The 22,459-nt window shown below is 37.9% G+C and overlaps 2 protein-coding genes and 1 pseudogene across 2 annotated transcripts; 1 reads left to right on the top strand and 2 right to left on the bottom strand.

Annotated features, from left to right (window-relative positions):
- The first annotated feature begins 2,404 nt into the window (after positions 1–2,404).
- On the top strand, positions 2,405–3,901 carry LOC121796504 (annotated as a pseudogene).
- A 3,501-nt stretch (positions 3,902–7,402) lies between these two features.
- Positions 7,403–8,122, bottom strand: LOC121796503 (secreted RxLR effector protein 161-like). The gene has a single exon (XM_042195340.1). The coding sequence runs from the start codon at positions 8,120–8,122 to the stop codon at positions 7,403–7,405; it is 720 nt and encodes a 239-aa protein (XP_042051274.1).
- A 5,000-nt stretch (positions 8,123–13,122) lies between these two features.
- LOC121797145 (remorin-like) lies at positions 13,123–15,146 on the bottom strand. Its single transcript, XM_042195881.1, has 5 exons — positions 14,714–15,146; positions 14,483–14,530; positions 14,311–14,398; positions 13,631–13,712; positions 13,123–13,536 (listed from the first exon to the last, which is right to left on the bottom strand). The coding sequence occupies exons 1-5, from the start codon at positions 14,925–14,927 to the stop codon at positions 13,342–13,344; spliced, it is 627 nt and encodes a 208-aa protein (XP_042051815.1). The 5' UTR covers positions 14,928–15,146; the 3' UTR covers positions 13,123–13,341.
- Positions 15,147–22,459: the final 7,313 nt, after the last annotated feature.

The following is a 22,459-nucleotide window of genomic DNA, read 5'->3' as shown; positions in this document are numbered from 1 at the left end:
CACAACACTTGCGTCCATGCTCAAGGGTCCCACCATTTCATTATTCAATTTAAATATTTCAATTACTAAAAAACAAATCTACGATATTAAAATGCATTAAAAATACCCGATACCATTACAAATTACTAAAAAATTAAAAATTACATAATTAAAATCCTAACAATTAAAAATTACATAATTAAAATCCTAAAAATTGAGATTGAGAGAGTTGTTTGATATAGTGTCATTTTTTTGTGTTTGAAATGAGAGTATTTATAGATGAAAGTATGAATTTTAGGGTAAAAATAATGAAAAAATAAATTAAAAGTGTGGAAAAAACGGATATATTTTATTAGGAAGTGGAAAAATATTTTTTTTATTAAATCTGAATTTTTCAGATTTTTTTAAAAAATAATAATAAAAAATGATAAACCAACGGCCAATCAGAGCATGCCACGTCGGCTGCTCGTGGTCTTGCCGTTGGCACGGACATGCTCTGTGCATAGAGAGAGCACGTCCGTGCCAACGGCAAGAGCATAGCGGCGGACAGCAGGGTGCCGCGCCGTCAGCAAGGACAACGTCCTTCCCCAAGAGCAACGTTGGCCAAGAGCACCGTTGGAGATGCTTGGTGTGTGTAGTCGAATGGGATATGACTCGGACCAGGAGTTCCATCCTTCACTTTGGATATAGAGCAATCTTAAATTCTTAGGGTAAATCATTTGGGTATTGATATCATTGGTCTAATAATAAATGAAATTTTTTGGTAATCCTTTGGGTCTTTGGTCCAACAATTGATTTTTTTTTGGCTGTACAGCCTTGGATAGCGTTGTTAATAGAACTTTCAAGATACATTTTTTCATTATGAAAAGACCTCAAGTCAACACATTGATTTAATTTGTTACAAAATCTTTGGTTTCGCTGTTTATTCATCGAGTACCATGGTTGCATGAGTTCACTTCTGCGCGCATGACTTTGCAAGTTGTATGATTTAATTGGCCAAATAAATAAAATTCCAGAAAGCATAGTACGATTTCAGTTAAATTTATGAGATCATATATTTTTCTAAAACACGCGTACCAAATTATGACTAGTACACTGCTTTATTTTATTCCTGACTTTTTTTTGGAACTATCTATTCCAAGTTACCAAATTGAAAACTATTCTCACTGCTTGTTCTAAGATGGCCTTTGGCTACTAGTATATCATTTTAATTACCCACGGCAACCAATTACACGATGTCTTTAGAGAAGGATGAATTTAATTCCTGAGCAAACCATTGATTATTAAGAATTAAGATAGAATAGATAGTTGAGGAAGTGGACCCAAAAAAATGGTTAATAATAGTAAATGAGGTCGCTATTAGTAGGTTTAAGCCTGCTAAGTGACACAAGAATGAGATACTGTGTTGAGTAGACTCTCTTTATGGTCTTGCCTCACAAAGGACACCTAGTCACTAACTAAACTCGTCGGTTAAAAGATTAAATTTTTTAATCAATCAGACCTTGTTTTTATACCCCAAATCATGGGCGTATCCAGGATTTTATCGTAAGAGGGGCAAAATGATATATAGAAAAAAAAATTATATTTGAGCAGGGGCAATAAGTACACTTTTTAACCTATATTTAAAAATTTATAACAAATTTATAAGACCACCTCCATCCGTGACAATGGAGGGAGGGTCACCCATATAAGACAAAAAAGACACAAATAAAAATAATTCTAAACTAAATAAACCCAACCCAACCTCTTCTTCCATTGTCAACCTGCCGGCCCAAACAAAAAGTGGAGGTCATGTACACATGACTTTATCCTATTGGTCAATATTGAAATACTTTTATTTTTATTTCTTTACTTTTATTTATTGATTTATTTTATTACTAGTTGTATTGGTTATTGTATAAATTTGTACTTATATTTTTATTGCAATAAGAAATATATTTATCCATATATATATTTACATTTTTAATCTTGAACATTTTACACTAAATTAATTTTTGATTTTTTTATTACTTTTAGTTATGAATTTGTTTTATTCAATTATTATTATATTTATCCATATATCCTTCCAATACTCATTGTGAAACATTCTTCCAAAAAAGCCATTTGAATTAATTTATTTTAGTTATTAATTTAATTTATTTAATTATTATTATTTAATTTCTGTACTAATGTTTATCTTGTTTAAGCTAGCTTTTTTTTTTCACTCTTCATTTGTATTTTGGTTTGTTTATTTCTATTATCGCCTTGTATTTTTTAATGTGTGTAATTTATTATTATTTTGTGCTTTAATTATTTGAATATCTAATATTTTCTGTTTTAAATTTGAATCACATTATTTAATATATCTAAATTAACTATAAATTAAAATATTAATATAAAATATATGAAAAAGAAAATATTTAATTGGGTTGGGTTGAGGTCACTGATGGAAGTAAAAAAGTTGATGCGTGTTGAATTGGGGGAGAGTTGTGTATGTGGAGGATAGAGAAATGAATATTTTATTAAAAAGTTGATTGAGGTTAGATTGAGTGAGTGTCACGGATGGAGATAGTCTAAAGGCAAACAAGAATTGAGGAGGGGCATTTGCCCCACCACCTAATAGGCTAGATTCGCCCATGCCCCAAATCTACCGGTCTTTTTAATTATCAAGAGGTAGCTCATGTCAAATCATTTTTAATTTGCATAACTAACTAATCCTTAATTTTGAATATCTAGGCACCCTCATATAAATATATACAACTCTCCTTTTATTGTGCATGCTAGCGAAATAACATACTATTAGTACATATATTTGGAAAAATAAGAACGGGTTGTGAAAAGCCTAAGAAGAAGCATAATAAAGGGTTATGGTCCCAAGACGAAGACCAAAGACGAAGACCAAAGACTCAGAAACTATATTTTGAAACACGGGCATGGCTGCTGGAGCTCGGTTCCTATAAATGCCGGTCAGTCCACATTTTTATAGGATATCTTATGATCTTATACAATTATTATCTGATAAATGACAAGGTTCAGGTTTACAAAGAAATGGCAAGAGCTGTAGATTAAGGTGGATTAATTACTTAAGACCTGGGCTGAAGCGCGGCGGCTTCAGCACGGTGGAAGAGGACACCATTTTGACCCTTCATAAACTATTAGGCAACAAGAATTTCACATACAAATAGTTTACATGATGGTTTGGGGTATTGAATTTGATGTGTGGGTGCAGGTGGTCTCAGATAGTGCAACATTTGACAACGAGATAAAAAAAAACTATTGCCATTCTTATCTCAAGAAAATAGCTGCCAAAATTGACGTTGAGGAATCATCGGACCCTTCATTCAAACACAAGAAACAATTGTGTTTGCCAAAGGTTATTTTTGCAGAGTGGCTTTCCTTGGATCAGGATTTGGGTGATTCTTCTTCCCATATTAGAGCATCAGCAATGGAGGCGTCAAAACCGCGACGCCGATTTTTCACCGACGCCGGTTCTGACGCCGAACCATTGCGACCGGCGTCAGCGAAATCGGCGTCAATTTCGGCGTACCCATGCCGATTCGTGTGGTGACGCCGGTTCTAACGCCGATCCTCACGGCGCCATTGTAGGCTCTGGAGCGGCGTCAGAATTTAATTTTTAATTTTTTTTCGAAAACACTATATATACGCGCTTTGGACGTCATTTTCATTCGCACCACTTGTTTTAATGAGTACTCTCTCTATCTTTCTTTCTGTACAAGATCAATTTAAGAAATGAGTAATGCCGGTGGTAGTGGTGGTGGTAGTGATGGGGATGCTGATGAGTACGAGCGTATGCTGAACGAAGAGCTAGATGCCTATACGAGTCGTGAGGTTGATCGATGGATGCAGAGTTATATGCAGCCGCCGGTACCTCGCCTACGAACAGTTGTCCGCCGTTGACAAGTGGCTGATCGTGATCATGTAGCTGCACATCAGCGCCTGTTCACAGATTACTTCGCAGAGGAGCCGCGTTTTAACCCCAACCATTTCAAGCGTCGTTTTAGGATGAGGCGGGACTTGTTTATGCGTATTGTTAACGGTTTGGAGCAGCGATATCTGTATTTCCGCTTCAGGCACGATGCGGCTGGCAAATCCGGCCACACCCCTATTCAAAAGTGCACTGCGGCAATCAGGCAGTTGGCCTACGGCACTTCGGCAGACATGTGGGACGAATAACTCCACATCGGTGAGACGACTGCCCTCGAATGTATGAAGTATTTCGGTCAGGGCGTGATTGAAGTATTCGGTGATCAGTATCTCCGAAAGCCTACCCCCCGAAGATTGCCAGGATCTGCTGCGGATGCACGGGGAGCAGCATGGGTTCCCAGGAATGTTAGGCAGCATAGATTGTATGCATTGGGAGTGGAAGAACTGTCCCGCTGCCTAAAGGGGTTCTACACGACCGACTACAAGGGAAAGAATCCCACGATGATCCTCGAGGCCGTAGCTGATTACCGGCTGTGGATTTGGCATGCGTATTTTGGGATATCCGGTTCGAACAACGACCTAAACGTCCTCAACTCGTCGCCCCTTTTCAACGAGCAGTGCCAGGGCGTCGGTCCGGCCATCAGTTTTGTCGCCGACGGCAACCAGCATGATATGGGCTACTACTTGGCGGATGGGATATACCCTAGGTGGCCCGTCTTTGTGAAGACGACCTGGTGCGCATCAGATGCGAAGAAGGCCTACTTTGCGACGCGGCAGGAGTCGGCGCGAAAGGACGTGGAGCGCGCATTTAGTGTGCTTCAGGCGCGATGGGCTGCAGTTAAGGGACCAACGCGTTGTGGCATGTCGACTGCATTGCTGATATAATGTACGTCTGTATTATCATGCACAACATGATTGTCGAAGATGAAGGTGTACAACTGACTGATTGGGCCAATGACGATGATGAAGCCGGTCCAAGCCACGGCGTCGCCGCCGCCAACGTACGAGGTGGGGTACCTCACGATGAAGAAGCCCTCCTCCAAGCACATGCCGACATGCGTCAGACGGAGGCTCATATTCGACTCCAAAAGGATTTAATTGAAGAGTTGTGGGCGCGGAGGATTGGAAGGTATTAGTTTTTATTTAAATTTATGTAATTTTTTTAAATGTATTTTTTTTAAATTATTATACTTTTTGAAATTTTAATAGTATTATTCAATTTTCCTGTATTTATCTCGTAAATTAAATTTCGTATGTTGCTACAATTGTAAATTAAATTTATATAATTGTTATTAGTGATGTGGATAGGCTATGTGAGGGCTATTTGATGTCCAGTTGCATGTCCAGATGATGTGGCAGAAGGATTTTAGTGCTGGATGATATGGCAGTGGGAAGGCTATGTGAGGGCTATGGGAGGTCCTAAACCATTGTGGATGCTCTTAATCATACCTCAAATCTTGGATATGATCCTATTTTTGATGAATATAATTCGATGACGTGGCATTCAAGTTGGATTGCCAGATCCCATTAGATTATATTCAATCATGGACACTTTAACATGTATACAAATACAAGAGAGAGAGAAAGAATCACGAGCGGTATAGTAATTTTTTATATTTATGCATGGCAAAATAATTCATGTTGAAGACAAAAAAATGATAGTGTTTTCACGACAATATTGTTTCCTTTTTCTGGTGAAATTGTGCACATGATGATCATAATGTACTTTTTTGTTTCCATTGTGATTTTGTAAGAGATGATATCGTATTCAGAGTGTGGGTTAAATGTAGGAAATGTGTTTCGGTACTTTCAGGTCCACAGTATAATATATTTGCGGTGACACTACCGAAACCACACTTGCAAGTTATTAATTCGTTAATTGTATGTGTGGTCAGTTATATTTGTGATTATAACATATAATCTATAATTCAAATAGAAATACAAGAGTGTGACTCAATTGAAAAATTGCAAAAAAAAGGGAACTGTTAAAGAAGACAGAAATAAAAAAGAGAAGGTTTGAGAAGCGAGGGAAGGGAATTTTTAAAAGTCGAAAAGAATTTCAAAATAAATCAGAGAAATAATATTCCTGGAATATGGTAAACGTTCGAAAGTTAGTAAAGTTAATAAGAGCATCCCAACGGTGGTGGAATGCTGCTCGTCCGTCCTTGCCGCTGGCAAGGACGCGCTCCGCCGCCGCTGCGCTCTTGCCGCTGGCACGGACATGCTCTTAGCTAAGAGCACGGCCGTGCCAGCGGCAAGAGCACAAGGCGTCGACGTGGCATGCTCTGATTGGCCCGTTGATTTATCATTTATTATTATTATTATTTTAAAAAAATCGAAAAAATCTGAAAATTTCAAAATTAATTAAAAAAATATTGTCTCACTTCCTAATAAAATATATCCATTTTTTTCACACTTTTAATTTTTTTTTTCCATCATTTTTACCCATAAATTCATACTTTCATCTATAAATACTCTCATTTCAAACACAAAAAATGACACTATACTAAACAACTCTCTCAATCTCAATTTTTAGGATTTTAATTATGTAATTTTTAATTTTTAGGAGTTTAATTATGTTATTTTTAATTTTTAGGAATTTAATTATGTCTTTTTTATTTTATTTGTAATTGTATTATTTATTGTGGTTTTTTAATGAATTTTAATATTATGGAAATGTTTTTGTTTAATTGAATTTTAAATTGAATTGTGCTCGTCCTTGCGGAAGAGCACAACTGTGGGTGTTGTGCTCTTGCCAGAGAGCAGGCAGAAAAAGTGGGGCCGGGCCCACAACCGTGGCGCTGGCAAGAGCACGGTTGTGGATGCTCTAATCATCATCTCTCTGTTCCTCAAAGAGACCCCATTTATCATTTTGGTGTCCCCATATTAATGCATACTGTATTTATTTTTATTATTTTCTGTCGCAATAATTTTTATGTTTTATCCACATTTTTCAATTATTTAATGTTATAATCGGGGCGCGATTGAACGAGATCAAGAAGAACAACACGAAGGGAATTTTTACGTGGTTCGGTTTTGGCAAACCTACGTCCACGGGCAAGAAATGGATTCACTCTTTATTGATGTATGCGTGAGGGTGGATTACAACTCAAGGCTACTGTGTATCGATCTCCTATCACTTCTAATCTCACTCTGCTATACAAAGCTAATCAAATGATGATGATACATTCCTTGAATCTAGTGTGTGTGATATGTGTGCTCTTGGTGTTGAGTTCCTTTATATACTCAGCTCCCAGTCTCTCGTAGCTCGTGGTCCCAACTCGAGTGTTCACACTCATCACTTCACATAATAGAAAAACGGTTGACAACTCGCAACAACTCTTTCCAAAAGATCTAACCAATTGTATTCCCTTTTCAGCCATTGTTCTTCTTTCATGAACATCCAACGACTCTCAATAGGTGATGCATGGTTACATCTAATAATCTCCACCTTAATCATGACATCAACTTTGTGATTCTTGCCAAACTCCTTTCTGATCTACTCTTGAAGTCCCACCAACCCTAGACAGTACTTAAACTTCACGGCTGGCAATGACTTTGTCAACATATCTGCAGCATTGTGATCTGTTGAAACTTTCACCATTCTTATCTCTCCATTCTGAACTTCATATCTGACAAAACGCATCCTTACATCAACGTGGTTGCTCATCTCATGAAAAACTTGGTGTTTTGCAAGAGACAATGCACTGTTGTTATCACAGAATATGTCCACAGTTTCTTGTCTTTCACCAAAGTATTCCAAAATCCCCTTCAACCACTTGGCTTCCTTCGCTGCTTCTGTAATAGCAATATACTCAGCCTCCGTTGTTGATAGGGCCACCACATGCTGAAGTCCCGACTTCCAACTTACTGCAGTACCAAACAAATTAAAAACATAACCAGTTTGTGACCTTCGATTATCTCTGTTGGAAGCATAGTCCGAATCACAAAAACCTGCGAGAGCTCCACCTTGATGATCACTTTCTGCCTTGTAAACCAGACCAAATTTTGATGCACCCTTGAGGTATCTGAGCATCCATTTCAGTGCAACCCAATGTTGTCTCCCATGATCAGCCATGAACCGGCTAGTCACACTAATGGCTTGTGCCAAGTCTGGCCTAGTACACAACATCGTGTACATAACACTTCCTATAATATTTGCATATGGTATCTTGTTGACCTCCTTCCTTTCCTCATCAGTGCTCGGCCTCTGATCCATACTCAACTTAAAATGGCTGGCAAGGGAACTTTACTAGCAACTTCTTAATATGATCAGATTGAACCAACATGAGCTCTCTCTGAATATATCTATCCCGAGTATTCTTCTTGCCTCCCAGGTCCTTCATTTCAAATTTCATCTCCAAACCAGATTTCACCTTCCTCACCTCATCAATGTTGGGTGCTGCTACCAACATATCGTCTACATATAGGAGAAGAAAAGCTACAACAATCCCCTTACTTTCCTTAATGTATACACAGTTGTCGAAGTGAGATTTTCTGAAACCCAAACTAGAGATATGCTCATCGAACTTGATATACCACTGCCTACTACTTTGCTTTAATCCATAAAGACTTTTCTTCAATAAGCAGACCATACCTTCACTGCCCGGTGCTATGAAGCCATCTGGTTGCTCATATAAATTGTTTCTTCCAAATCACCATGAAGGAATGTTGTTTTCACATCTAGTTGATGCAGTTTCCAATCATATCTCGCAACCAGAGCCAACAAGATCCTTATAGAAGTGTGCTTGACCACGGGTGAGAATACTTCATTAAAATCCGCCCCTTCCTCTTGAGTGAAACCTCTTGCTACAAGCCTAGCTTTATACCTGATACTTTCTGCTTCCCCAACCTCAATTTTTCTTTTGAAAATCCACTTACAACTGATTAGCTTTTGAGTACCAGGATTCTTCACTAGAACCCAAATCTAGTTTTTCAACAGAGATTCAATCTCATCTCTCATTGCCCTGACCCACATTTCTCTATCCTTGCTCTTCATAGCTTCTGAGTAGTTAGCAGGCTCTGAGTGCTCTATAATCTCAGCAACACATAAGGCAAAAAAACTCATCTTTTAGTCATTATACTTGGATGGTCTCTTCCCTACTCTCCTGACTCTATCTCTAGCCAACATGTACTCACTGTCACTGCTTCGGGTTGGCTCAGAATGTTCACCCCCAGCCACATCAGTCAAAGACACACCTTCACCCTGAGTAGTTCTTTCTTCAGCAGCTGCAGAGGACTCAGCTCCACCTAGATCAAAATACTCAAAAGACCACATACTTCTGACTATTTTGGAGCTGTTCTTCAGCTCTTACATAAGTCATGCAGGTTTCATCAAAAATTACATCTCTACTGATGATAATCTTCTGATTCCCTTTATCTGTGCACCACAATCTGTATCCCTTTACCCCATGCTGATGACCAATCATTACATCCAACTTCCCTTGCTTGCAATGAGCATACGCTCTACAACAAAAAACTCTCATCTGATTGTAGCTGGCATCTTTACCATACCATCTAACATTTGGAACTTGATTTCCTATGGCAGAAGAGGGTGAATTGTTGATCAATGTAGCTGCAGTGGTGACTGCTTCCCCCCAGAACACCTTAGGCATACCAGATGAAAATAACATGCATCTGACCTTTTCTAAAAGAGATCTGTTCATTCTCTCCGCCACACCGTTCTATGTCTTTGAATGCCATTATCTTTGCAAAAAAATCTCAAACTCTGAAGATAAGAACTCCAATCCATTGTCAGTCCTCAAGCACTTGAGAACCTTACCCTGCTTCAACTTCATCTCTTGGCACCATTCTCTAAATTTTTCAAATGCCTGCGACTTCTCTTTCAGAATGTATATCAGGACTTTCCTCAAATAGTAATCTATGATGGACAATAAATACTTTCCTCCACCCATAGTGCTTGGTTGTGCAGGCCCCCAGAGGTCAGAGTGAGCATAATCTAAGATAGCTTTTGAAGTGTGCTTGCCAACTTCAAATGGCTGCTTTTTGCTTTTACCCAAAATGCAATACTCACATTTGTGTGGTTTCACTGCAACACCCCTTTTAAAAAGCTGCATCAGCCCAGATTCACCAATGTGGCCCAACCTTCTATGCCACAACACAAGATCAGTCTTCACAACAACATTTGAAGAACCAACAACAGTTTCAGCAGCCAAATAATAGAGATTGTTCCTTCTCTCAGCAGTCATTATAACTACCCATTTTTAGATACAGTCATGCATCCATTTTCAGAGCTGGACTTAAAACCTTTTGACTCAAGCATGCCTAAGGATATGGGGTTTCTTTTTATGTCAGGAATGTACCTGACTTGAGTGATAATATTGATGGCTCCATCTTCTGTTCTGAGCCTAATGTTCCAAATTCCCTCTATGGAGCACACCTGATCGTTCCCCAGCATTACTGAACCCTCTGCCCTAACAAGATTCTCAAACCATTCTTTGTTGGAACAAATATGAAAACTGCAGCCTGAGTCCATTATCCATGATTTCTCAATCCCTGGTTCCATCACATTCATGACATGAGTGACCTCATTTTCTTCAGCCAAATCTGCCTGATTTTGGGTGAATTTATCTTCATTCTGTTTTTTCTTCCATGAATAGCAATCCTTCTTAAGATGTCCAGGTTTTTTTACAGTAATGGCAACTTCTTGTTTCTTTCCCAATCCATCTGTTTGCTTCTGATGTTGGTGCTTCTGATTTTGAAAAGACTTCTTCTTCTTTCCCTTGTTTTGCCCCTTCACATTCAGAGCTAGGCTTGATGATGAATCTTGATTTGAGCTTGCCTTTCTAAGCTCCTTAGACTTGAGTGTGCATTGTACTTCCTCAAGAGTGATAGTCTTTTCTCTGCCTAGAGCATGGCATCCCTCAAATGATCAAAACTCTTCGGCAAAGCACTCAGGAGGATAATAGCCTTGTCCTCATCCTCTAACTTGACGTCGATGTTCTCCAAATCATCCATCGATTTGTTAAACTCCTCCAATTGCTCCCCAATCGACTTTTCTTCCACGAACTTGAAGGAGTACAACTTCTGCTTCATGTACAATCTGTTCGCCAGAGACTTAGTCATGTACAACGACCCAAGCCTAGGCCAGATCCTAGCCGCGGTGGTTTCCTTCGACACTTCTCGGAGCACATTATCGGCGAGGGAAAGGATGAGAACGCTATGAGCCTTTTCCAGCAGTTCTTGCTTCTTCATCACCGCTTTCTCATCGGCATCTTCGGCTTCTTTTCCCTTATCCGCACCATCTTTGATCGCATCACCCAAGCCTTGTTGAATGAGCATCGTACGCATCTTGATGCGCCATAATCCAAAGTCATTTTTCCTTGAGAACTTCTCAACATCAAGCCTCGCTGAGCTCATCTTCTCGATCTGCAACCAGTTCCACTCGTTATAATCGGGGCGCGATTGAACGAGATCAAGAAGAACAACACGGAGGGAATTTTTACGTGGTTCGGTTTTGGCAAACCTACGTCCACGGGCAAGAAATGGATTCACTCTTTATTGATGTATGCGTGAGGGTGGATTACATCTCAAGGCTACTGTGTATCAATCTCCTATCACTTCTAATCTCACTCTGCTACACAAAGCTAATCAAATGATGATGATATGTTCCTTGAATCTAGTGTGTGTGATATGTGTGCTCTTGGTGTTGAGTTCCTTTATATACTCAGCTCCCAGCCTCTTGTAGCTCGTGGTCCCAGCTCGAGTGTTCACACTCATCACTTCACATAACAGAAAAACGGTTGACAACTCGCAACAACTCTTTCCAAAAGATCTAACCAATTCTCTTCCATTTTCAGCCATTGATCTTATTTCATGAACATCCAACGACTCTCAATAGGTGATGCATGGTTACATCTAACATTTAACATTATCGCACAAGAATAATTGGATCGGCCCAGTAAATTTTGTCTAAACTCAATCATATTTACCCTATTCCAACTACACTCCGAAATAATTTCTATATAAGTATACTAGTAGTATTTTATAAGGGTGTTAGTATACCTTGAATCTATATAGTTTACTGCTAGCTGAACGGGGACGATATGCTATGTTTCTGTTTTAGGCCTTAATTATTATATTGGGCCTAGTCTGTCGTCCGTGTGCCTATTTATATAGAAGTAGGGCACACAACTCTGTAATCTGAAAACAATCTGAATATAATATGTTCTCCGTTCTCTGCCTATGGACATAGCCAACACAACGTTGGTGAACCACGAAATTCTGTATCTCATTACGTTTCTGTTTGTCTCGATTACACAATTGCTCTATTCTATCACAACAAAGGGTATATTTTGGTCCGTCACCAACTCAAAAAACAATTTGAATGAAGGTTGGATATATTCTCAATCATCCCATAGATATTTTTTTTATGAAATTGTATGAGTTATAGAAGCTGAGAAATCATGCATTCAGGTCATCACTGTCTATTAAAAAAAAATATTAGAACTCTATAACACATAAGCGAATGAAATGTTTTGGCAATAGAATAATCGATAACAAATCCAAATTTGATCAAACTTTATTATATTTACAGTAATTTGCCTTTTTAAAAAATATATTACTAATATGACAAACTAAAAATAAAAATAGTAAATTATAAATAAATAAAAATAACGTTATTATACAATATCATCCGTGAGGGATTGGAGGTCCCCGGCGGCGCGTTGGGCCAATCTCTTTGAGCTCACTCACATGTAACGTGGTGGCCCCTCTCCTCTACCCGTCAATTTAAGTACCTTGAATTTGATGATGATAAAAACACTATTCATTTCATCCAACTAAAAGACCAAAACTATTCCAACTCACTCACTGCGATTCTAGGTTATTTAATTGCATTCATAGAAGTTTTTGCATAGCAATTCATGCAAAATACCAAAAAATTTGACATGATATACAATTTTTTTATTTTTATTTTTAGCTTGGCATGAGTTTAAGTCTGTCCTTGTTTTTATGTGTCCCCACAGTCCAAACTATACAGGAGAGGCAAACACACTTTTAAAATAGTAGATGAAGCAAACTCAACTCAACAAGTTGCCAACGACATAGTACGAATTTAAGACATTAGCCATCGCCCAAGGGGACCATTCTGCACCTTATATTCTCTTCTGTTTTCGTGACGAAGAGGCAACGGGTTTCATTTATGGACCTTCCATCAACCTTATTTGGGATTGTGATTATCATTATATGTACTCATGCTTAAAAACAACATATATATAAAAACTGAATCAAGATTCAGACAAATGAAATGACTTTCCCAAATGAATCTATAAACAAATGAACGCCTTCTATGCACCCATGCTAATCAAAAAGCAAACATTAGTTTACCACACAATACATCTCAAAGTTAAATAGATATCCAAAGGAACACAAATGCAAAAATTCAACTTCTGTTTCACAACCCGATATAACATAGCTTCAAAAGAAGCTCAGCAGTTTCTTTGGAGAAGTTCCCGTGGCACGATATTTCGCCCCTATCTCCTCTGCCTTGAGAATATCTTCCCCACGCCTGGCTTCAATCACTGCTCGTTTTTCTTCCGCAGCCTTGTGGAGTAGCGCCATCTTGTTCTTCATCTTCTCTATGTACTCTGCTTTCTTTTTCTCCAATTTTTCCTGTATAAGAAGCAAGAATATGGATGATTACTTGCCCCCAAATGTTGATACAAGTATGCACAGTTGAAGACGTATGATATTCACTAATCACTACCTCGATCTTCCTAAGCTGGGCCTCTAAAGTCGCCTTCTGGCTGTTCTCCCAAGCTGCAATAGAAGACATTTTCATTTGGGCCCTGCAACCAGAGAGTCAAGTACAATTTTTAGATCCATATTTGGTATTTGAAGCATCTAACACGGGTATCAACTCTTGATGATGAATTTGCAGTTCAAAAGTCTTAAACTTGTTTTTCCATCTATCCTCCTATACAATTGGTTATGAATAGATTACTAAGATCAATCATGAAATTAAAGCAAAACAACCTAAAAAGAAGATACAATATTGATCTACTCCTTAGACAAAAAAGGATAAAGAGATCTATCTCAGAGATAAAGAAAGGAAAAGATGCATCAACAGAGAGCATTCAGAGAAAAAAGTGAGCAAGGAGAGAAAAGAAAGGAGGCACAAAGCCTAATTCCTCGAAAAAAAGGTCATGAAGCAAATATCATGCATGCTAACATCATTACAATGAGCAAGAGGCAAGTCCAACTTCACATAAAAAGTTTCTCACTCATTCATAAAGACATGCAGTTAACACAGAGTTTAATATGGAAGAACATAATCATTCATTCATGGTGGAAACACTAATAAGTTTCTATTATGTAGGGAGTATAAAATAAACATAACATCCAAGACAAAATAAAGATTTCATGGTTGAAGAAGAAAGCACTCACTTGTTTTCAGCTTTTGACTTTTCACTTTCTTCCCACGCTTTAATTAAAGACAGCCTCTTTTCTGTTGCTAGACGCGCAAGCTCAGCATCTGAGAGAATTTTAATATAACTGTAAAATTCAACTAATTCACAAATGAAATTTCCAGCCAAATGAAATCAGTGAGAGTGAGTACCTCTGCCCATAGATCCCTCACGTTTACTCTCCTCAAATTTTTCAGGCTCTGGCAATACAAACAGAAATTACTCACAAATTAATTGTTCCTCTCATACAACTTATCCCCAAAATAACGTCGAAATTTCAGCAGAAAAGGAAATCGATAGTTTTGAACCAACTGAAAATCAGTTCAATTCCTGCAATAATTTAGCCTGAATTACAATTAAGAGGTCGAATTCAAGGGAATTACTTTCAACTATGGCAAGGGCTTTGCAGTCATCAACCGCAGACTTCTCTTCCGCCGCGGGAGGTGGAATGAGGGATTTCTCCTCAGCCACGTCTTTGGGAGGAGCTTCAACCGCCTCTGGCTCTGGCTCTGGCTCTGGCTCTGGCTTTGGCGGTGGAGCCTCGGAGCAGGTCTCCGGCGCCGGCTGCTCAACCTTGTTTGCTTCCTCCTCCGCCATAACTTCCGAAAACTTAGCTATGTTTGCTGAGTTAAGTTATGCAGCAATTGAAGGAAAGGAGAGGAGTTGATGAAGGGGAATTAGGGGGCTACAGTGGGAGGAAATTATATAGACGAGTGATATGTAATGTGTGTGTAGTGTGTGTGAGAGAGAGAGAGAAAGGAATAGGATTGGATTAGTTGGTTGGAGGAAGGTAAGTGTCGATTCAGTTCAGATATGGAATTGCTGTATATTCAGATATACACTCTTTCTTATTTTTAATATTCTTCCACACCCAAAGTAATTAAATTCAGCTATGATGCCATTTTCCATTCCACTTTCAACTATACCACAATTACACCCTTTATTTTCCTTTCTATTTTCAACTATACCACAATTATACCCTTTATAAATAAGAATAAATGGTGTAGATATTCTACAGTGGTTGATAGTATAATTCTTGATGTATAGAATAAAAGCCTAAAATAATGTAGGCAATAGCCATTGTGGAGTATGCAATAATTTTGTATGAATGAATGCTCTAAGTTACCAAAAGTGGTCCAAAAATCTGCTGGCACTTTAAAATGCTTATTTCTTGCTATTTTTATTCTCTTAGAGCATCTCCAGTGGGCGGACATCCACTAGGACATCCCAAAAACACCTCCTGCCACGTCACTAGGACTTCCCATCCCACTGCCACGTCACTAGGACATCCCCTCCTATGTCCGCCCTTCCCACTAGGACATCCCGCAATAAAAAAAATTCATATATTCACAAATAAAACAATTTACATTTACGGAAATAAAATTTGACCGAGAATACGAACGGGAAAAATTAACAACTTCATCGGAAAAAACATACAAGATTCGAAAAAAAAAATTACATACTAATAAAAAAAACTTCATACATTATCACGTCAACCCCTCCGAGTCCAAACCTCTTCGATGATATCCTGCTGAAGTCGAACATGGGCATCTGTTTGCCGCATGTCGGCAAATGCACGCAGCCGCGCGACCTCTCCATGAGGTACCCCCATATTCACATTCGCGGTGGCCACGCCGTGACTTGGACCTGCACCCGTATCATCTTCATTGGTCCACTGAGTCAGTTCCGCAGCTTCATTTTCGACAATCATGTTGTGCATTATGATACATGCGTACATGATATCGCCGATGTTGGGAATATACCACTGCCGTGCAGGACCCTTCACAACCGCCCACCGACTCTGGAGCACACCAAATGCCCGCTCCACATCCTTGCGCGCTGCTTCCTGACGGCTCGCAAAGTATGTCTTCTTTTGTCCGAGCGGATGCTTGATTGACTTCACAAAGACGGGACAGTTTGGGTATATTCCATCCGCCAAATAGTACCCCATATTATGCTGGTTGCCGTTGGCGACGAAACTGATGGCGGGTCCAACGCCATTGCACTGAGCGTTGAACAGGGGCGACGACTGGAGAACGTTGATGTCGTTGTTGGACCCGGCGACTCCAAAATAAGCATGTCATATCCACAGCCGGTAGTCAGCTACAGCTTCAAGGATCATCGTGGGATGCTTGGCTTTGAAGCCGGTAGTGTACATCCCCTTCCAGGCGGCGGGGCAGTTCTTCCACTCCCAATGCATACAATCTATGCTGCCCAACATCCCAGGGAACCCGTGCACCGACCCATGCATATCTATCAGCATCTGGCAGTCTTCGGGGCTCGGACTCCGAAGATACCGCTCCCCGAATATCGCTCTCACGCCCGCGCAAAAATTCTGCAGACACTCGACGGCTGTCGTCTCGCCAATGTGGAGGTACTCGTCGAACATGTCGGCCGCGCCTCCATACGCTAGTTGTCTGATTGCGACAGTGCACTTCTGCAAGGGCGTGAGTCCGGGTTTGCCAGCTGCATCCTCTCTGATCCTAAAATACAGGTATCTTCTCTCTAAAGCACCCACGATGTGCAGAAACAGCGGACGATGCATCCTAAAGCGTCGCCGGAATAAGGCTTCCCCAAAACGCGGTTGCGGAGCGAAGTAGTCCGCATACAACCGAATATGTGCAGCAATGTGGTCACGGGGTACTTGAGTTCGACGATGGATCGGCCGAGGTACCGCCGCCTGCTGCCGCCGCTGCAACCTCTGTTGTAGCAGCCTCTCTATCGCACCTTCAACAGCGACCTCCAACTCATTCTCGCTATCACTTTCACTAGACATTCTAGATATACTTGAAATTAGAGATGTAGAGAGAGAAACTTGTTAACACAAGTGGTGCGAATGAAATAAAATTCAACGAGCCGTATATATAGAGTTTTAAAAAAAAAATTTAAAAAACGGGACGTCCGACCGGACGTCCGACTGGACGCCACAATGGCGGACGTCCGCCCGCCCGTCGTCGGGACGTCCGAGGACACCCGACGTCCTCACGGGACGTCCGTATCCGACCCTAAACGCCACAATGGCGGACGTCCCGGTCGCCCGTCGCGACGTCCGACCGGATGTCCGACCGGACGTCCGCCATTGGAGATGCTCTTAAAGCTCATTTTCACCGCTACTGTGTATTTTGGGTATTATATCCTTTCTTTCTTGATTTCGTTTTTACTTTTCAATTTTGTTATATGAATAATGGAATCTTTAATAATGGTATAATGTCCAGATGCAAATGGAAGACCGAAATTAGAGAAATCACATTCAAGTATACATATTTCCTTTATTTTCACAAAAATTATCTTCTTTCATCTCTTTTGCCTTTGGTCCCCCAACTAATAATATATGACAACTTTATGATAACTTGATATTTTTGGAGAAATACTGAAGGACGAGAAATACTAGTACTAGTTATTTTCATTAATAAAGCGGACCTTCTCACATTCAATTCAAATTAAGGACGAAAAGAATATAGAGATACGCAGTTGAATTTGTTTGTAATATGTATATACTGTATTAGCATACATAGTAACTATGGTTGATTATAATTTGTAATCTAACATTTAATTCGAGTTTTAAATACTCGATAAAATACACAATCATAGTGTGATTGCATATATTGATACATTTTTAGCAATAATTTATGTGATGGAATCTGCTGAAATAGTATCCTAGAAAAAAGAAAGACAGAAATACACTCAGATAGGAGTCTTTCAATGTGAGCCGCAAACTGCCAACGAATGTGAGTTGTTTTTTTGTGATAGCACCAAATGCCAGCCTCATATTACACATCACTTTACTATCTAAGCATTCAAGTTTCCTTAATTATAAATTACGTTCAATTTTATATTTGGGCAAGATATCATTAATTAAATAACCGCCAACATATAAGTAGACAAGATAGAGTCTCATTTTGATCATAATTCAATTTTTTTTAAGAAATTATATTACTACTACTATGTATTTAAATTTTAATAATAAGTAAATTAATAAAATTGCAATTAAAATAAAATAAATCAAATTAGGAATTATAATAATTAAAATCTAAAAACTAAGATTAAAATAAATAAAAAAACATATTCCCTCCTTCCACCAATAAATTTTCCATTTTGCCATTTTCGTCTGTCCACAAATTTTCCATTTGTTTTTTACTACTTTTGATAATGGACATCACATTCCACTAACTTTATTTCACTTATATTTTATTATAAAACTAATATATAAAAATAAGACCCACCTTCCACCAACCTTTTAAACCAACTTTCTAATACATTTCTTAAAACCCCTGCCGTGTCAAAATTCCTCTTGTATTGGTGGATGGAGGGAGTAATATAAAACGTATAATTACTTTAAAAGGTCGGATTATCTAAGTTCCCAAAACTTTCCGAATAGTCGATCAAGGCATCATGGCATTGGCGCTTGATTTGAGACATCGTGAACGTGTCCTTGAAAAACACTGATTTGTACGTCTTAAGAATCACCACATTGACGAAAAGAACCAAGGTGAGACCCACTTCAAGAGTAGTTGTGTGGCATGCATGCAATGCATGGACGGATGTAATGTATTACTAGGTGGGGCGAATGCCCCTCCTCAAATATATTGATATATACTATTTTATTTAATAATTTTACGAAAATTTTAAAATTTATTTATATTTGCCCCCTTCTTAAATTCTCAAATATCCTATACATATAATTTTGCCCCCTTCCATTTAGATGCAAGGGCCTTCCTCTTTTTACCGCATTTTGGCTCATAGGATTAGTGTGAGTCAGCGGATGAGAGCCTAAGGTTTCCAAAATGGGAGATTTCAAGTCGAAGGCGAAGGCCAACCCGTTGCTACCGATGAATTTTGCATGAAGCTCTTGGGGCCACCTGACTCGGCACAATTCAAAAATTGGGGTGGCTTCTAATAGATGTTGATGTGTTCTCGTATTTAAATTACTTAGAAGAACGCCACATGAGTCTTACCAAGAATATCTTCGGGTTTTTTTCTTTTTTTGTTCTAGACTACGATTATCATTCCTCGAGTGTACTAGGCTTTTTTTAAATTCCGGCTTTGGGAGAGACGCATGACCCTCATGCGTCACCCGTTAATGAAACGCATGACCGTGATGCGTCTATGGGTAAGACGCATGAGGGTCATGCGTCTTAGGGTAAAACGCATGACACTCATGCGTCTCTCCTATAAACATAAATTCGCTCCGTAGCTTAGTGGTAAGAATTATGTGTTGTCATTGTGGAGACCACATTGCAATTTTTTTGGGAAATTTCTAGTACATATTTATTTAAAAGTTAATTAAAAGGAGTATTTTATGTCAATTTCTAGTACATAATTATTTAACATATTTATGTTAATTAAAAGTTCCAATAATTTATTTGATAACCGTTTTGAATTGTTACTAATTATAATTTTTAAATAGTATTTTGTACTAGTAATTACAATTTTTTTGATTAATTTCTAGTACATAATTATTTAAAAGTTAATTAAAAGGAGTATTTTATGCCAATTTCTAGCACATAATTATTTAAGATATTTATGTTAATTAAAAGTTCCAATAATTTATTTAGTAACCGTTTTGAATTGTTACTAATTACAATTTTTAAATAGTATTTTGTACTAGAAATTTCCCAAAAAAATTGCAATGTGGCCGCTGGGATTCGAACCCGGGTCTCCACAATGACAACACATAATTCTTACCACTAAGCTACGGAGCGAATTTATGTTTGTAGGAGAGACGCATGAGTGTCATGCGTTTTACCTTAAGACGCATGACCCTCATGCGTCTTTCAATTAAAATAAAAAAAATTGAAAAACGCATGACCCTCATGCGTCTTACCCATAGACGCATCACGATCATGCGTTTCATTAACGGGTGACGCATGAGGGTCATGCGTCTCTCCCAAAGCCGAAATTTAAAAAAAGCCTAGTACACTCGAGGAATGATGATCGTAGTCTAGAACAAAAAAAGAAAAAACCCGAATATGTTCCCAACTCGGCCAGAGACTGTAGAGATTATTGACGACATGCATGTGTCTGAACTTGACCTTAGTGCTTGAGAAGATGATCCCAATCACGCTCCAATGCCCAACTTGATTTGTTGTTGTTATATATGGAAGTGATTTTATGCCAAAAGATCATCACCCTTTGCCTGTTCTCTATCATCGGGTCGACGAAACACATTGTCACCACCTCTTAGAGGGGATGGCATTGGTTCTAATGGATCATAATTTCACCCCTTCGTTTTATGAAGAATTTTCTTCATTATCTAATTAGCACTAATCCAATATAATAGCAAAGACACGTAGACCTTCGCGTGAGCTTTTAATAAATTGTACTGCCATATTGAATTTTCATTTCATGCTTTACCTTCAAGCATGAGTCATCTTATATTGTTTAGCCAAACCTAATTAGTAAAGCATCTTTGTCAAGCAAAACTTAATTATTCCTTTAATGCAAGAATTATAGTTTGGGGCTTGTTAAATAATCAGCCAGACATAAAGTTAAGCAACTGGCCTACACGCTAATTAGCTTTGGAGGAATAATATACTAATTTTTTGAAATCTACTGTACACATTAATTTGGATCTGTTGTGTATGAGTCTTGTATCGCTAGATAACTGCTAGTTAAGATAGATGGTGAGTCCCTCAAAATATTAGCCTCTTTTTTATGCGGATTCATAGAGGACTCGATGGATGCAGTTTGATTTCAGATTATATTTTCTCTTTTTCATTCCATTTTTTCACATTTATAATTAAATGATGTGCAGTTTGTTTATTTCATAAAAACTAATTACATTAATTGTTTAGTTAATCTAATATGTACAAAAAACAAGAGGAACGAAATAAAAACAAAATTATAATGTTGATGACTAATTTAATAAATATTAATGTTGAGGACAATTTAATTAACTAATTGATCAAAATAAAATTAACTAGTATTAAAATTTAATGTCTCCATCACTTATATGGTCAAATGGACTAATTGGTACTAAGAGCATCTCCAACGGAAAAAAGTATATTGAGAAGGTGTATTTCTCATTAACCTTCTCAAAAAGGTTATTATACCTTCTTAAAAAGTAATGGACTCCAAGGAAATAAGGTAAATTGAAAAGGTAAACAAAAATAATTAATTTTTTACATTTTCGATCAAGAAGAGGTAAAGATAAATTCTGAAAATGAAAGAAGATATAATACCGCCTCAAATACTCTTTCCATTGGAGCATGAAATTTTATGAAGAAGAGGTAAATATGGTAGTTATTTCTCTTTAACTCTCCATTTACCTTTTCCCCTTTTGGAGGTGCTCTGGAACCAAAAATTATTAACCATAATATTTTTTTGACCAAATTCCTAAAACAATCATCATGTATATCAGTATATAGAAAGTAGATATGAAAGTGTACCAATGATTAAACTTATAAATTAAAAAAAGAATTATAAGTAAAAATGAGAAAAATGTATAGTTAGACAGAAAAAATGCAATAAAGATGAAATAAAAAGTGAATAGATTGAAAATAATAAATAATACTAATATAATAGAATTATATTGTTTAAAAATTAATTATTTGCTTGTTTATAAGGGTATAAAAAATAAGTTGAGCGTGGAAAATTTATTTGCTGGACAGCTGTTGCAACTTATATGTATAAGGGTATGAAAAAATAAGTTAGAGTGTAGAAAACTTATTTGTTGGACAGCGGTTGAAACTTATACTTACAACTTATAAATAGTTTATAAAGTTATTTTGTTACACATTTTAAAAGTTATAATTGATTTTTAAAAAGGTTTCTTTGGTCACAGATAACAAATAATGCGGCCGCCTATAATTCTCATAACTAACTAATTAAAAGAGCAACAGTGAGAAATAAGATAGACTTAAAACACTCTTCCAAATTGGCCAACAAAGCAAAATAAAGAAAGAGGAAAAAACACCAGGTATTGAATTTTATCGTGTACCATATTCAAGTAGAATCTTCTCATAATTAATTCAAACATTTAAACAATATGGGAGGGAAAATGTTTTGGGAAATATGTAAAATTTACAAAAACAATACTATTGGGGTATCAATATTTAAGTACACAAGCTGCAGCAGCAGAAGAGCCATCACATAAAAAACCAGATGGAGAGAGAATGCTACATATACAA

The sequence above is a fragment of the Salvia splendens genome, chromosome 3 (assembly GCF_004379255.2).
Source record: "Salvia splendens isolate huo1 chromosome 3, SspV2, whole genome shotgun sequence".
In the NCBI taxonomy this organism is placed as follows: domain Eukaryota; kingdom Viridiplantae; phylum Streptophyta; class Magnoliopsida; order Lamiales; family Lamiaceae; genus Salvia; species Salvia splendens.
This window is presented reverse-complemented; position numbering and strand designations above follow the sequence as displayed.